The following is a 14352-nucleotide window of genomic DNA, read 5'->3' as shown; positions in this document are numbered from 1 at the left end:
CACCCTTACGCCGGACCCGCGGGATAGTTACCAGGCCCAGTGTGGTCTCTACCAAATTGAAAGAAAATTACATTTAAAGCACGTGGGTCAAAGCCGATATCCAGTAATTGTCACAAAAGCGACGCAAACTTCATATTTGCAGTGGCAATGCAAATTCTAACCAGTTCTTTCAAGTGGTCACTGGCAAAATTCAGAAAATTCCTGGATTTGGATTTTGGATTCTATTGAAATTGCAACAGTGCAATACACGTAGGACACAGCCTGGCAGCTATTGCTGATGTCGTGACCCACACACATAATCTAGCCGTTTTACACTTGGCTGGCGTGGGGACAGTCTTGTTAAGTACATTTTTCCCAAGGGCACAAGATCGGTGGTGTCAGGGGATTTGAACCCTTGGTTTCTGGGCCGAAAACCCAGCCGTTACGCCACACGACCCCACGTTAATTCCTGTAGGTTATGGTGGAAGGTACTATATTCATAGTAGATAGTAATAGTATTTTGATGCGGATTTCCTGTGCAATCTATTTATTGGGGAATATCGGTTGAATCGGGATAAATCGCTTTCAGCACCATATAAACGACTTTTTGACACCCTCCTTAAAGCCCAGGTTACACATAGCCGAACATGGCTCCCGAACACCAGCCGACTCAGGTCGGCTGAAGTTCGGGAGCAGTCTGACCAGTTTTTGGGCCACGCCTGTCTTTGGCGCCGAACATGCGCCGATCATCTCCTAACCAGTACACGAATTGCTCCCGAATGAGCCCCGAATGCTTTCTAGCCTACTCTCAACCATCCCGACCTCTAGCCGCAGACTGCCGAATCTCTCCTGACTAATCCCCGACCGAATGCAGACCATCTCACGAATTGAAATGGACATATTCAGCGACTTTTAAAAGAGGGGCCATTTTCGTTTTTAATTAGAATAATCCATTTTTTTATGCTGTTAACGTCACCGAGAGATCGAATTCGGATCATGGGTAGCTTTAATACTGCTTTCTGTGTTCTTCTTTGTTTTTGGTCGTGTGAAGGTCGGGGGTGATTCGCCCACGTTCCGATAGTAGTCACTTGGTTGAGAATTAGTTAGCAGAGACTTGTCTACGGCATTGTGGTGAGTTATGGGTAGGTTGGAAACTAGTTGGGAGTAAGTCAGTAGTGTTTCTGGCGTGGTTAAGGTTCTAATGTTACTGCTGATTCACTCCCGAATACTAGCCGAACACTAGCCGACCGCGCCGAACACCAGCCGAACACCAGCCGGCCCATTTCAGACCCTCCGTCCAGAGCCGAATGTTTTGAAATGTTCAAAATATTCGGCTGGCGCAGCCGAACACCAGCCGACTCAGCCGAACACCAGCCGATGGTCGGGGGAGAGTCGGGAGCCATATTCGGCTATGTGTAACCTGGGCTTAACATTGAACCATACTTCCATGGATCCAGCTCTTTATTTCTTATCTGATCTTCTCACCAGGTGATTACATTAATCAGTGACTAACGCCTGCTCATGACGTCACAGTGAAAACGGCAGCCGGTTCGGAACCTTACACCACGGCTTGTGAAAAACATTATTTAATGAGCAAACAGTGCTTAGTTGTCGTAATAACATTCAATCAAAAGACATAACAATATCTATTTTCTTTGCTTGTAAAAATAACGTTCTTTCCGAGCCGTTGTGCAAAGTTCCAAATCGGCTGCCATGTTCATTGTGACGTCATGAGTGGGCAAGTCACTGATTAATGTAATTACCTGGTGGGAAGAATCAATAGAAGGTATGATGTTTTGATGGTTCGATTTTTGATAACATCCGAAGTGTGAATATTTTGTGAAAATGTCTATTGTTATTTAACAATAGTATTATGGTTTATGTAATTTCAGGCTATTCTTAATGTCATTGGTGTCTTATGCCCTTTAAGGAACAAAAATAATGGGGGGGGGGGATCTGTGAGCCCGATCCTTTCAATGCCAGACATGTCTAAAGGAGTGATTTCTTTCTACATGACAAACGAAGGTGCATCTTGACTTCCCAAGATCTAGATAGGGCAAACAAAAGAACACAGATATTCCAGTTCCTGTACGACAATGTCACCTGCAGGATGGATAGCGTCCGCATGCCATTGTTGTGCGGTTGTCATTTCCCAGGCATCTACCAACACAACGTTCATTCCCTCAAACATCTCTCTCATCAACAAATCCAACTGATGAGCCAGCCAGTCTCCCTCGACAAGCTCATTGCCCATACGCGTGTTGGCGGACTTGATGACCACGAGGGTCTCGGGACTCCTCTGATGCAGCCGTTGAATGGCAGCTCGGATGGCCTCCATCCTCTCTCTGTAGATATCTACAGGGTACGAGGTGAAGTGAGCCAAGATAGTGATTCCAACCACGTCGTTCGGCCCTCCCTCGATTCCATCGATGACGTTGGCAACGTACAGTAGGTGGAAAGTCCGTGTCCATTCACAACGAAGAGGTGGTCCATGGGAGCGATATTTTACCGTGATGTTGTTGACTGTGTCACGAGCAAGCAGAGGTCCAGTGTGGTGAGTGTCTTCCGGAAGGGGACTGTCCTTAAGGTTTAGTATCTTCACAAGATGCTCGTACCACTGTCGTAAGGTAGAGTCTCCCATTAGATAAAGGGTCTTTCCCGTCAGACATGTCCTCCATTCTGATTGGTTGGAGAAGTGTCTGTTGTGACAGACTAGTGAGTTCCAGACGCCTCGATCGTAGAATCCAGAGATCTGCGGGGTCGGAAGTCCAGGAATACACCGCGTGCGTTTGACCAAAGGGTCCAACCCTGTAAGCAAGGTGTGAGATGGTTATGGTCTCGGACTGGAGTTTTTTTATGATTTCGTACGTAGGCTGACAACCTCAGGTCTATGGGCTACAATTCCGCAAAGAAAAGTAGGACGGAAAATGTAATCATATCGGCGAAAAGCGGTTTTCTTCTGCTTTCCAATGTGTTTATCGGGATTTTCTGTTGTCCCTTTATTTTGGGGAGAAACCATAGTAAAATGTAAATTTTGGACCCGAAAATTTATCATTTTTTAAACACTTTTTTGATCGATCCTGCTGGGGAAAAAACGAGTTTTCCTGGGGTCACGGCATATATGATGAGAAAGCTTAGTTAATGGTGTCTCTGAAAAATGACATAATTACAAAAGTAATGTGATAACTTCTTTTCGCCATCTCCGATGACGCAGATTCGGTGAAAATGCATTAAAAACGTTTTGGGGTCACCTGGCAAAAAAACCGCATCACCGTTGCCGCGGGCTAATAAAAAAAACACGCTTCGACGACGAACCAACTTCACTACGCCCCAAAATACTACAACTCACGGGCTTTTCAGGACATACAAAAATCAATCCACAGCTAAAACGATCACCAAGCAATTTGGGGGGTGGCAGAAATCAGAGTGACGACCACGCACCTCCGGCAAATTACCGTGTCAAGACCATATCCCTGGTCAGATATGAACTCCGACCCGTAACCTTATACGCACGCAGTGCTACGCAAATGCACGCCAAATTATGGCCGTCTAGCTTTGACAAGGCAATTTTTCCGTATTGACTATCTAAATACCAGCTGATATCGAAAATGTCCAGCCACTTTTGCAACATGGTTTATTTTTTGCCTTACCTTTGGCGACGTTGATTTTAGATGGTGACCCGGATATGGCCTTCTTCATTCCGCCCATTCCCCTGGAACAAAAACGTCACTATAGTTCAAGAGCAAGCTGCTGGGGGCCCAAAACTACAAGCCTTCTTCTTCACATCACAAGCTATCATGTCCAGGTTAACAGATTGAAAAAAGGGAAGTTGTCCTGCAGTAACAATGTCATATACTGGGGGGGGGGGCGAAATCAACTTTGACCTTCGTCTTCCCAACACCTACCCACATATCAAATATCAACTTAATCCATCTAGAGGTTCTTGAGTTATACAAAAATCCGGAAAGACATACAGGCAGGAAGACAGACACACACGAAGACACACAGACACACCCAAAACAATATCTCCATTTTTATGGAGATAATAACTGAAGAAAAGAACGACGGATTTCCGTAATATTCAGTATGCAGATTCCGTAATATTCAGTATGCAGATAGCTTAGACAGAGATGTATAACATGAAGTGCAAATTTTGTAAATTGGAACTTAATTTGCATGATTAATAAGGAATATCTACCTTTGCAGTGTTCTCCATTATAAGACTCAAATACATGTAACATATGTTGTTTATGCAGGATGTGACTACGTACTTGATTTTGTCGGTAAACCTGTAGTACCCAAAATAACTATCCCCAGCTTTGCGAACGACACGATGTTAGGATTATATAGGATCAGTTGGACTGTTTATTTAGAGAAGAAGCAGATGTCTCTTCAGTCCTGTCTTTGTTCTTGACCATCAAACCAAACACACCAGTTTGTCACCGGTAAACCTTTAGTTATGTAATCAACCAAAAGAACTATCCACAGCTTTGCAAACGACACGATGTTAGGATTATATAGGATCAGTTGGACTATTTTTTTTGAGAAGCAGATGTCTCTTCAGTGCTGTCATTGTTCTTGACCATCAAACCAAACGTACCGGCTTGTCACCGGTAAACCTTAATAGTTGTGTAATGTAGTTAACCAAAAGAATATCCCCAGGTTTGCAAACGACACGATGTTAGGATTATATAGGATCAGTTGGACTATTTTTTTAGAGAAGCAGATGTCTCTTCAGTGCTGTCATTGTTCTTGACCATCAAACCTAACACACCGGCTTGTCACCGGTAAACCTGTAGGGATGTAAGTACCCAAAAGAGCTATCCACAGCTTTGCGAACGACACGATGCTAGGATTATACAGGATCAGTTGGACTATTTTTTTAGAGAAGCAGATGTCTCTTCAGTGCTGTCATTGTTCTTGACCATCAAACCAAACCTACCGGCTTGTCACCGTTAAACCTTTAGAAATTTAAGTACCCAAAAGAGCTATCCACAGCTTTGCGAATGACATAATGTTAGGATTATATAGGATCAGTTGGACTATTTTCTTAGAGAAGCAGATGTCTCTTCAGTGCTGTCTTTGTTCTTGATCATCAAACCAAACACACCGGCCTGTCACCGGTAAACCTTTAGAAATTTAAGTACCCAAAAGAGCTATCCACAGCTTTGCGAACGACACAATGTTAGGATTATGAAGGATCAGTTGGATTGTTTTTTTTTTAGAGAAGAAGCAGATGTGACTTCAGTCCTGCCTTTGTTCTTGACCATCGCATCAAACCAAACACACCGGCTTTTCACCGGTAAACCTTTATTTATGTTGGTACCCTGAATAAGTCAACACAGATTTGCGAACGAGACGACGTTAGGATTATATTCTTATCTGATTATTTGGATTGTTTCTACTACCAAAGAAGCAGGTGTCAATTCAGTCATGCCTTGACCATCAAATCTCACACACCTGACTGTAAGCATTAAAACCAGAGCTTTAGAGCTCAGAGACGGATTTAGTCCCGCCATTGGTTGACATACGAGAAACAAAAAGAAGTCTTGGCAATTGTTAATCATCCTTCTTTGTAATTTTTACGTTTTGTACAGAAAAAGGTACTGTCTCCCACTCTCCCATATATAACGGCTTTAATGAATGAAAAAAGTGTCGACCTAGAACTATGAAGTAGAATTTATCACAGCTCACCATATAACAGAGTAAACTAGAGTTCCACGAACACATTATCTTCGTCAAATAATCAGCGCTTATTATGGAGAGTGATTAATATTTGCATGCTTATCACCCCCTGCAAATTCGATCAAACACCATACCGTTTGGAAATTACGAGGGGGGGGGGCGAATGAGTCCAGTCTAGATCGGGGGTTAAAATCATTTGATGGTACAGGACTAATGTATGCGTCTACTGTGCTGATATATGTTGTAACTTGTCATGAAAAACTATGATTATGTTGATATCATATGGTCCACAAAGGTCTGATATTGCAGTGCCGTAAGTTGAAAGTGATGATGAAATGGTACATTCAATTTATATGAATAGAATAAATCTTTGTTCCATATCATACACATTTTGAAAGACATTGTACATGTAACTTTTCCGTAGCTATCAGTGGTGAAGTTTTGGTGCAGTGTACTCTCCAAGCAGATGAGTGGGCCCGGCTGGTTTCTGACGTGTTTTTAGGTGTTTTTGTCGGGCTTTCTATACAAGTTGTCCCCTTTTCGTTATGTCGCCAACCGTGTGTTGGACAAAAATGCCTAAACTGAGCACGTTAAAAACCAACCGGACCCTCTCCTTTGCTTGGAGAGTAGTGCCCCATCTGTTGTTTATATGACCTACTTTTGAAAGGCCATTGTTTATATGACCTGTCTACCACACAAAAATCAGGACCATAGCACTTGCAGAAAATATGCACCTAAATTTTGAAGCTCCGCTTTTGAAGGTACCCGATAGAAGGCCCATTATCGAACTTGACCTTCCTGTTTGTAAACCGTACTCATCCACTAAATATCATACAGAACCATCAACAGCTTCTCGAGTTATCTTGGTGACATAAAAACACAGAAACATACACAGCTCGCTGAACAACGGTAGGAAAGCACCAGGTAACCATTTTCGAACCAAAGCACCATTTTCGAACTTTACCTCCATTTCCACAACCGCTACACACCTACAAAAATCATGAAGATCCATCAACGTTTCCGTCACTTTTTTTGCTTACATGCAAACACACAAACATGCTAATTCCGCTGTACTGTTGAAAAAACGCCAGGTAAATAATTTTCGAACTTGACCTTCCTTTGCACAACCACTACACACCTATAAAAAATCATAAAGATCCATCAAAGGTTTCTCGAGTTATGCTCTTGACATACATACAGACCCACCCACAGCTGGTGTAACCGAAAACATAATCTTCTCGGCGAAGATACTAACAATTACCACCAACATCATCATCATCATCATCATCATCATCATCTTTATCGTCATCACCACCATCATCATCATCATCATCATCATCATCATCGTCATCATCATCATCATTATCAGTATCAGAATCTTCATTATCATCACCATCACCATCATCATCTATCTCATTGAAGGTGAACACTATGTGTACCCTTCCTTCCGCTGGGATGACATGGGGTGATGTGGTGAGAAATGCTTTAAAACCCAATAAGTTTGCAAAATACAAACCTGCCAAACAGTTTTCCTCTCCGCCCATCAGCAGCTGCACTTTCGTTCCAAGTCTGCTGTGGTACCCGGATGTATTACAGGAAACGTTGGCGGCTTTCTCACAGTACCACCTCACTCCTGCATGCAGGTCGGAGTAGTTACAAACCGTGTTGTTGTTGTTGTTGTTGTTGTTGAAGATGTCCGGGTCTACGTTACATCTGGTGTCAATTTTAACCTCACCGATGATGTAACGTTTCACAAACATAATCTTGTCGACAGGGTGTTCCCTAACGGTTCTTTCTATGACGTCAATAGCCTGACGTGGATGGACAAGTTTGACAATCACATTCACCTCTCCCGCCCACAACAGCCGGAAGGTTACCGTGTACGTGCCGTTCTGGTGGTCCGTGATGACTCCAACTGCACCAGACTTTGTTTTTAGATTAAAAATAGACGCCCGAAAGTAATCACCTATATTAGATGTTACGTTACCTTCCTTGTCTTTTGCTGATATAGCAGTTCGTAAGAAGTCGCCTACCGAAAAGTTTCCTCTGGACTCAAAGAAAAACTTAAGTTGTTTGGCATAAATCTCTGGGGAAAATGCACTATTATTTGTAGTGATTTGTACTTTGTTGGTGCCTTTTGTTGTGTGGGTACTTTGTGTGATCAAAATAACAGTTTCATTTTGAGACCCTGGACCATTCCATCGGTTTAGAAAAAGGGGCACGTTGTTTAAAGACTTCCCTTTCAGCCTCTTCCATGGCAACGACGGAAGAGCTTTCCACGAACTTTCCTGTGAAAATACGGGATGAACTGTTTTTAATTGAAGTGTCAATAAAAATAATAGATACAGCTCATACTAATTGAATTGCTGGATAGATCATTTGCATATAGTTGGAATAAATCGTATTCTTTTTGCCGCGTTTTCAATAGTTGAGTTAGCCAAAACAAGACTTGAAACAGATCAAAAATGTTCAGAGACCCCACAAGACCTTACTACGGGGTGACGGATCATAGAATCCGGCAAAAAGGAAATGATTAGGGGAGGGGCCAGCTAATAGAGTTGCGCAGTAGAGTGCACGGTGCATTACTGTTTTGCTTACTTTTTTGAAATAATTTTTTTCCTTGGCAAATTTTGGTCAGAATGGTCAAGTTTTCTGCTATGTAGGACAGAAGAATGTGTATTTTAAAAATCTGGCCAAAATAAGTGACCTTTGGCATGTTTAAATCTCGGATTGACCTCTGAACCCTTCTCATCTGGTTAGACTGATATATTAGGATGGGGGGTGAAATCCTGGTCTCATCTGAAACTTCTGGCTTTAGCTCGTTAAAATTCAGGAGTTGAACTCCTGCTTTTTTTACCAAAAGCAACCTGACAAATCCAGCTTTACATGGGTGGTTACGATTTGAGGTTTGAAATGTAGATACCTGTGTTTTAAAGTGATTGTTTTTGATGGCTTAACCATGTGCTGCATAGGAAATTCCATTTGGAGGTCCCTCACCTAGTCAGGAAAGTATAGTTTGCTTGAATTATTACTCCAGTCCAAATTTTAAGAACAAAGTCTGCCCTTTAAAAGATATAATTTTCCCAATGTGAACCACAGTCAAGAATTGACTCTACCAGAAGATGCATTTTTGACTTGAAAGAACTGCAAAAAAAGAGTTTAAAAACATTCAAACCAGGGTACATATGCACAAGTCAGTCAAATACCGAATCTCGTGTAATTTGGTTTTTATTCAAGTATATACAAAAACTCAACAATTTACATTTTTGATGAGCTAAAAATTGAAGTGATTTATGGTAAAATGGTGAATAAAGTTCTGTGGGCATACGCCCGAGCACCAAATATCATATTTGAAGTCATTTGGTTTTTATATTAGAGCACAGGCAAATAGAAATGGCATCTAATCCCATCTATACCTTGGTCTAACTATTTTACCGTTTGGGCACCACAGAAGATCTGTCAACCAATTTTCTCCACCTTTCTCGGTTTTCTGTTCTTCGTAACGTTTCAAAAACTTCTTAACGTTTCTCACACAAAAGGTGCCCAATACTATAGCTCCATTTTTCATGGAGGTAACTATACCACTATGCTTCAGGTATATGTCCCTTTCATGATAAATTGTTAGACCGTCACTGTAACAGGTAATGATACCACCGATACTAGTGCTGCGTACCGGTACTGTGTACCGGTACTGTACCGTACCGGTACTGTACCGTAAAATTGATTAGGTACAGGTCCAAAATACCGGATCATGAAGTACCGGTACAGTACCGATATAAATTTACACCAAATTTGTGCTTATTTTGTGACTGATCTTCTAACCTCGTGGCCTCATGCACCACCAAACATGACCACAGTGACACCTTGGAACAGTGTAACTAATATGCAACAGATCATTCAGGCAGGTCGGGAGTTTTGATAGCAAGGCCAATTGAGTTTGTCAGTAGGAAACCTAGTTATGTTATTTGAATAAAGATACTGAGAAGTTGAAAACGGTTTATTTATATTTCTGTCATTATTGAATAAGTTCAGAAAAACACATTTAATTCTTCAAACTGTTTAGATACAGGTACAGGTCCCCGTACCTGTACCTGATGTTACGTTTAGATACGCAGCACTAACTGATACTTTAGGGTCATGTGTGATTTAGTGACTTATCAGAGAGCAGTTTTTCAGCTTCAATCTAAACCGCTTTACCGCTATAAGGAATACAAAGTAGCATTAAACATATTGTAGTCGAATGTCATATGGTTCTTCATTGGTCGTTGTTTAAATGAATAGCGTTATTTCTATTGTTTTGTACTGACAATGCACACACTGACAGGCAAAAGACTGCAAGTTGCTTTGTCGAATCAGGTGCATTAAATTGTGAGGAATATTTTTTTATCTTGAATAACAGCCTATCCATGTGATAGCGTATGGCGCAGTCGAAAGGTCCCGGGTTCCAAACCCCGATATGCCCCGATGTTATGCCCTTGGGAAATGCACTTTACACGACTTTCCTTACTCCACCCAGGTGTGAATGGGCACCTAACTTCGGTTGAGGAAGGTCGTATTGAGGTCACCCTTGCGACCCTGGAGCAAATATGTATCTGTTGTGTATTATATGATTGTAAAGCCTGCAGTAATTCAGCACTGGCTGCCATTGCACGGGTAATTTCTGACCAATAAACCATTATTATATGAAGTGTACCTGAACATAGTACAGCACCAGGGTCACAACAGCCAGCAACGTGACAGAGCTGAGCAGACATCTTTTTGACGCGCTCACAGGAAGTACCTGCGATAGTTGGGCCATATCCCTGTGAAACAAAATGCATTGTGAGATGAATATCTAGTTCTAGCTTCAAGACTCTTTCGTCACAAAGAACCAATCGCTGAGGTTGTTTTCAAACTATCACACAGAAGTTGTTTCTAGTAGCAGTGGTCTTCCGAAAAAAGCTCAATTCCGGGCTTCAGTCAGCTTATTACATAACACTAGACCGTAACTATATTAAACTGGAGTCGTCGGTACTCCCTTGTTATACATAGTGTTATTGAGAGCAATACACGTTTGTCGCCTTCAGTGCCACAAAGACTGCAAAACAGTCTCGGTGTTGAGGTATCTTCGTCTGTTCACCTGTTTCCGACCAACGGGTTGTTTAGAAGTCAGGTATGCAGCAGCTAAGCCCTAGGATTAGCGTGCCCAAGACATCTATTACTAGAAGCACTTGGCCAAAAACCGGTTTTCTCAGTTAGTTCATTCTCCACCAGGCTAAAAGCGATAAGATTTAGCCAACTAGAGAGAACATTTTGCCAGGAGAGGTTGGCAAAGCCAATATAATTAAAGTAATACAGTCAAACCTGGTTTGGTGACCACCTTTTCGACCCGACCACCTGGCCATGGCGACCGCTTTTTCACATTTTCTGGCCAAAGGCAGTGACATCAGTAATCTTCTGTAATCCTTCTAATGCACGCTAGTCCCCGGCTCCATAGCCGCGAGAAAGCCATTGGCTTATATTAGATCGTCACCTCAAACTTAGCAAAAAATGGCATTTCTGCTGCAGTACCAAGGTCACATACTAGGGGGCCCAAAATCGACCTTGAATTTCGGCTTCACAACACCTGCCCACATACCAAATATCATCGTAATCCATCAAGAGGTTCTTGAGTTATGCTGACTACAGTAGTCCGGAAACACAAACAGACAGACAGACAAACAGACAGACAAACAGACAAACCCAAAACAATATCTCCATTTTTCATGGAGATAATAAGCTTTCTGGAGTTCACAACTGTCACTTCCCTTTTGTTGTGTGCTGGTCATAATAGCCTTTTCGGGAAATGTTTCCGTGTAGCCGGCATAACCGCCCTTTGGCGTTACACACCAGCTTAAACATAGATACTTAGATGGAGTTCTAAAGGCTCTTCTCCGTAAGGCATAGACAATCTATCCTAATTTCCGTAATTCGTATACAAAAGCATTCAAAGAGATATATGACAAAGTACCATTTCTAAACATTCCAAATTTCAAAAATCGTAGAGCCATGTGTAAACCTCGTATCAGTGACCATCCATTACATATAGAATCTGGCAGGCATAGCCATACCCCTCTACAAGATAGATTATGTATATTGTGTGATAGCTCACGTGTTGAAGATGAAATGCATTTCTTACTAGACTAGACTGTGTATTGTATGAAAACGAGCGTCAGTCTCTGTTCAAATCAATTCAGCTTGGCAAGAGATATAAGACAATGTCAAAGCATGATACTTTTAATACTTGATGTCGTGCCCAAATGTTTATATATAATGGACGAAATATGTAATTATGTCGCCAAGTGTTTTAAAAAGAAGTCACTAGAACTTAGATATACGGTTACGGTAGTACATTGGATTGTGTTTAGTATTGTATTAGACGTTATTGTTATTATTGTATTTGCTCTATTATCCCATGTATGGCATCCTGTGCATTTATCCCCATGGGGAATGAACATGCAATAAAGATTATTATTATCATTATTCAAGTAATTCGTGTCGAGGGGACCAAATTTTGCGTATTTGCATGGGTTTGTTGACTGAATGATACTTCTTGTGTGATTTGATTATGAATTGTAATACTTTGGTTTTGTAACGCTCCCGTTATGCAAATCAATCTAGATGAGGTTAACCTCCTCAACGACACAATGACTGAGATACTCGGTGAATTTATGAACTGTTACTATGTCTTTCCAGTGATGTTTGGTCTGAAATAGTCACCAGGATATAGAGGACAAAGTGAAGAACTAATCACCGACCAAAACAGACTTTTTCGGAGTTTGCACAGCAAATGAATTCCTCGGTCGCGAAGTTCAGTCCCATTTTGAAGTTCGCACTTTTTTCGGTGAAAGTCGACATTTTGTATTTCCTTTAAAATCGAATTGGCCTACGGCGAGAGTGCGGAAAAAGATGTATAACTTCTTAAAAACGCCAGATATAATTCATAATTTCGAGAACGGATACATCTGGATATGCCAGAAGAATGAATAAAGGTCAAGAAATATAATTATCATTATTATAGTTTTCATCATTATTGGATGGGCCAACTACTCTCTTTTTGCAGCAAGGGACTGAATCATGATGATGATTGATTGATTGATTGATTGACTGAATCACGAGGAGCGTACAGTTGGCGGGGCTATATCGCAAGGGTCTGGAGCTGTTTTGTTGGTTTGCTGGTTGGTTGGTTGGTTGGTTGGTTGGTTGGTTGGTTGGTTGGTTGGTTGGTTGGTTGGTTGGTTGGTTGGCTGGCTGGCTGGCTGGCTGGCTGGCTGGCTGGTTAGCTGGCTGGCTGGTTGGCTGGTTGGCTGGCTGGCTGGCTGGCTGGCTGGCTGGCTGGCTGGCTGGCTGGCTGGCTGGCTGGCTGGCTGGCTGGTTAGCTGTTTGGCTGGCTGGTTGGTTGGTTGGCTGGCTGGCTGGCTGGCTGGCTGGCTGGCTGGTTAGCTGGCTGGCTGGTTGGTTGGTTGGTTGGTTGGTTGGTTGGTTGGTTGGTTGGTTGGTTGGTTGGTTGGTTGGCTGGCTGGCTGGCTGGCTGGCTGGCTGGCTGGCTGGCTGGCTGGCTGGCTGGCTGGCTGGCTGGCTGGCTGGCTGGCTGGCTGGCTGGCTGGCTGCCTGGCTGCCTGGCTGCCTGGCTGGCTGCCTGGCTGGCTGCCTGGCCAGCTGGTTGGTTGGCTGGCTGGCTGGCTGGCTGGCTGGCTGGCTGGCTGGTCAGCTGGCTGGTTGGTTGGTTGGTTGGTTGGTTGGTTGGTTGGTTGGCTGGCTGGCTGGCTGGCTGGCTGGCTGGCTGGCTGGCTGGCTGGCTGGCTGGCTGGCTGGCTGGCTGGCTGGCTGGCTGCCTGGCTGGCTGCCTGGCCAGCTGGTTGGTTGGCTGGCTGGCTGGCTGGCTGGCTGGCTGGCTGGCTGGCTGGCTGGCTGGCTGGCTGGCTGGCTGGCTGGCTGGCTGGCTGGCTGGCTGGCTGGTCAACAAAGGAAAATGTCTTGTCAGATTATACACTCGGCTCCTCTTGTTATATGTTTCACTTCATCCTAATTAGTAATATCAGGGCTGCAGTAGGTGAATTTTATATAGAGATGATATCTGCTCCCATAATGCGTTTTATTTCTATTACTTTATCACCTCTGATGACAAATTTAATTTGTCGTCTGCAGAGGACGCCATCCATACGTTTGACTTGCCGTGGCCTAAGATTAAGTCAAACCTTAACAGTAACAAAGCAATTTGATAAAGGTTAAATAAAGCTGTGTATGATTACAGCCAAAACTGAACAACAAGCGTTCAGCCACGGTACTGAAGCGCCGACTAGGGATTCGTGGCGAAACAGCAGATTTGGAACTGTCGAAAGTTTCAAGGTTGCAGTACCGTCACGGATCACTAGCCGGCACTTCAGTAACTTGATTGAACGCTTGAGGGCGACTCAACAGTTGACGCCAAATGCAAACAAGGTTTTAAACCAATGAAAATTCTTTTTTGGTGGGACTATTTTGTGAAATCTGGGCAGTTTAGGGGTGTCTGTGGTAGGAGACATTATAGAGATAGTCGAATGATCGTCTGTTTGCTGTTTGGAGCTTGAAGGACCAATCCAAGGGCTCTGGTTAGGAGGATTTATTTGCAGAGAAGATTGCGCTCCATTTGTGCACCTGATTTCTCACAATGGTCGAGTCAAATTTTAG

At 42.9% G+C, this 14352-nt stretch overlaps 1 protein-coding gene across 1 annotated transcript; it reads right to left on the bottom strand.

Moving 5' to 3' along the window:
• Nucleotides 1-1943: 1943 nt before the first annotated feature.
• LOC136420262 (NXPE family member 3-like) lies at nucleotides 1944-13840 on the bottom strand. Its single transcript, XM_066407113.1, has 5 exons — nucleotides 13799-13840; nucleotides 13451-13637; nucleotides 7181-7750; nucleotides 6926-7114; nucleotides 1944-2787 (listed from the first exon to the last, which is right to left on the bottom strand). Exons 1-5 carry the CDS (start codon nucleotides 13838-13840, stop codon nucleotides 2027-2029), a joined length of 1749 nt encoding a protein of 582 aa, XP_066263210.1. The 3' UTR covers nucleotides 1944-2026.
• Nucleotides 13841-14352: the final 512 nt, after the last annotated feature.

The sequence above is a fragment of the Branchiostoma lanceolatum genome, chromosome 15 (assembly GCF_035083965.1).
Source record: "Branchiostoma lanceolatum isolate klBraLanc5 chromosome 15, klBraLanc5.hap2, whole genome shotgun sequence".
Lineage (NCBI taxonomy): Eukaryota > Metazoa > Chordata > Leptocardii > Amphioxiformes > Branchiostomatidae > Branchiostoma > Branchiostoma lanceolatum.
This window is presented reverse-complemented; position numbering and strand designations above follow the sequence as displayed.

Coding starts and splice junctions, on each gene's coding strand:
- LOC136420262 (XM_066407113.1), bottom strand. CDS start 13,840: ATGGCGTCCTCTGCAGACGACAAATTAAATTTGTCATCAGAG. Junction 7,751..13,450: donor GCCAGCCAGCCAGCCAGCCA/GCCAGCCAGCCA, acceptor CATTTTCCCCAG/AGATTTATGCCAAACAACTT. Junction 7,115..7,180: donor AGAGGAAAACTGTTTGGCAG/GTTTGTATTTTG, acceptor ATGTCATCCCAG/CGGAAGGAAGGGTACACATA.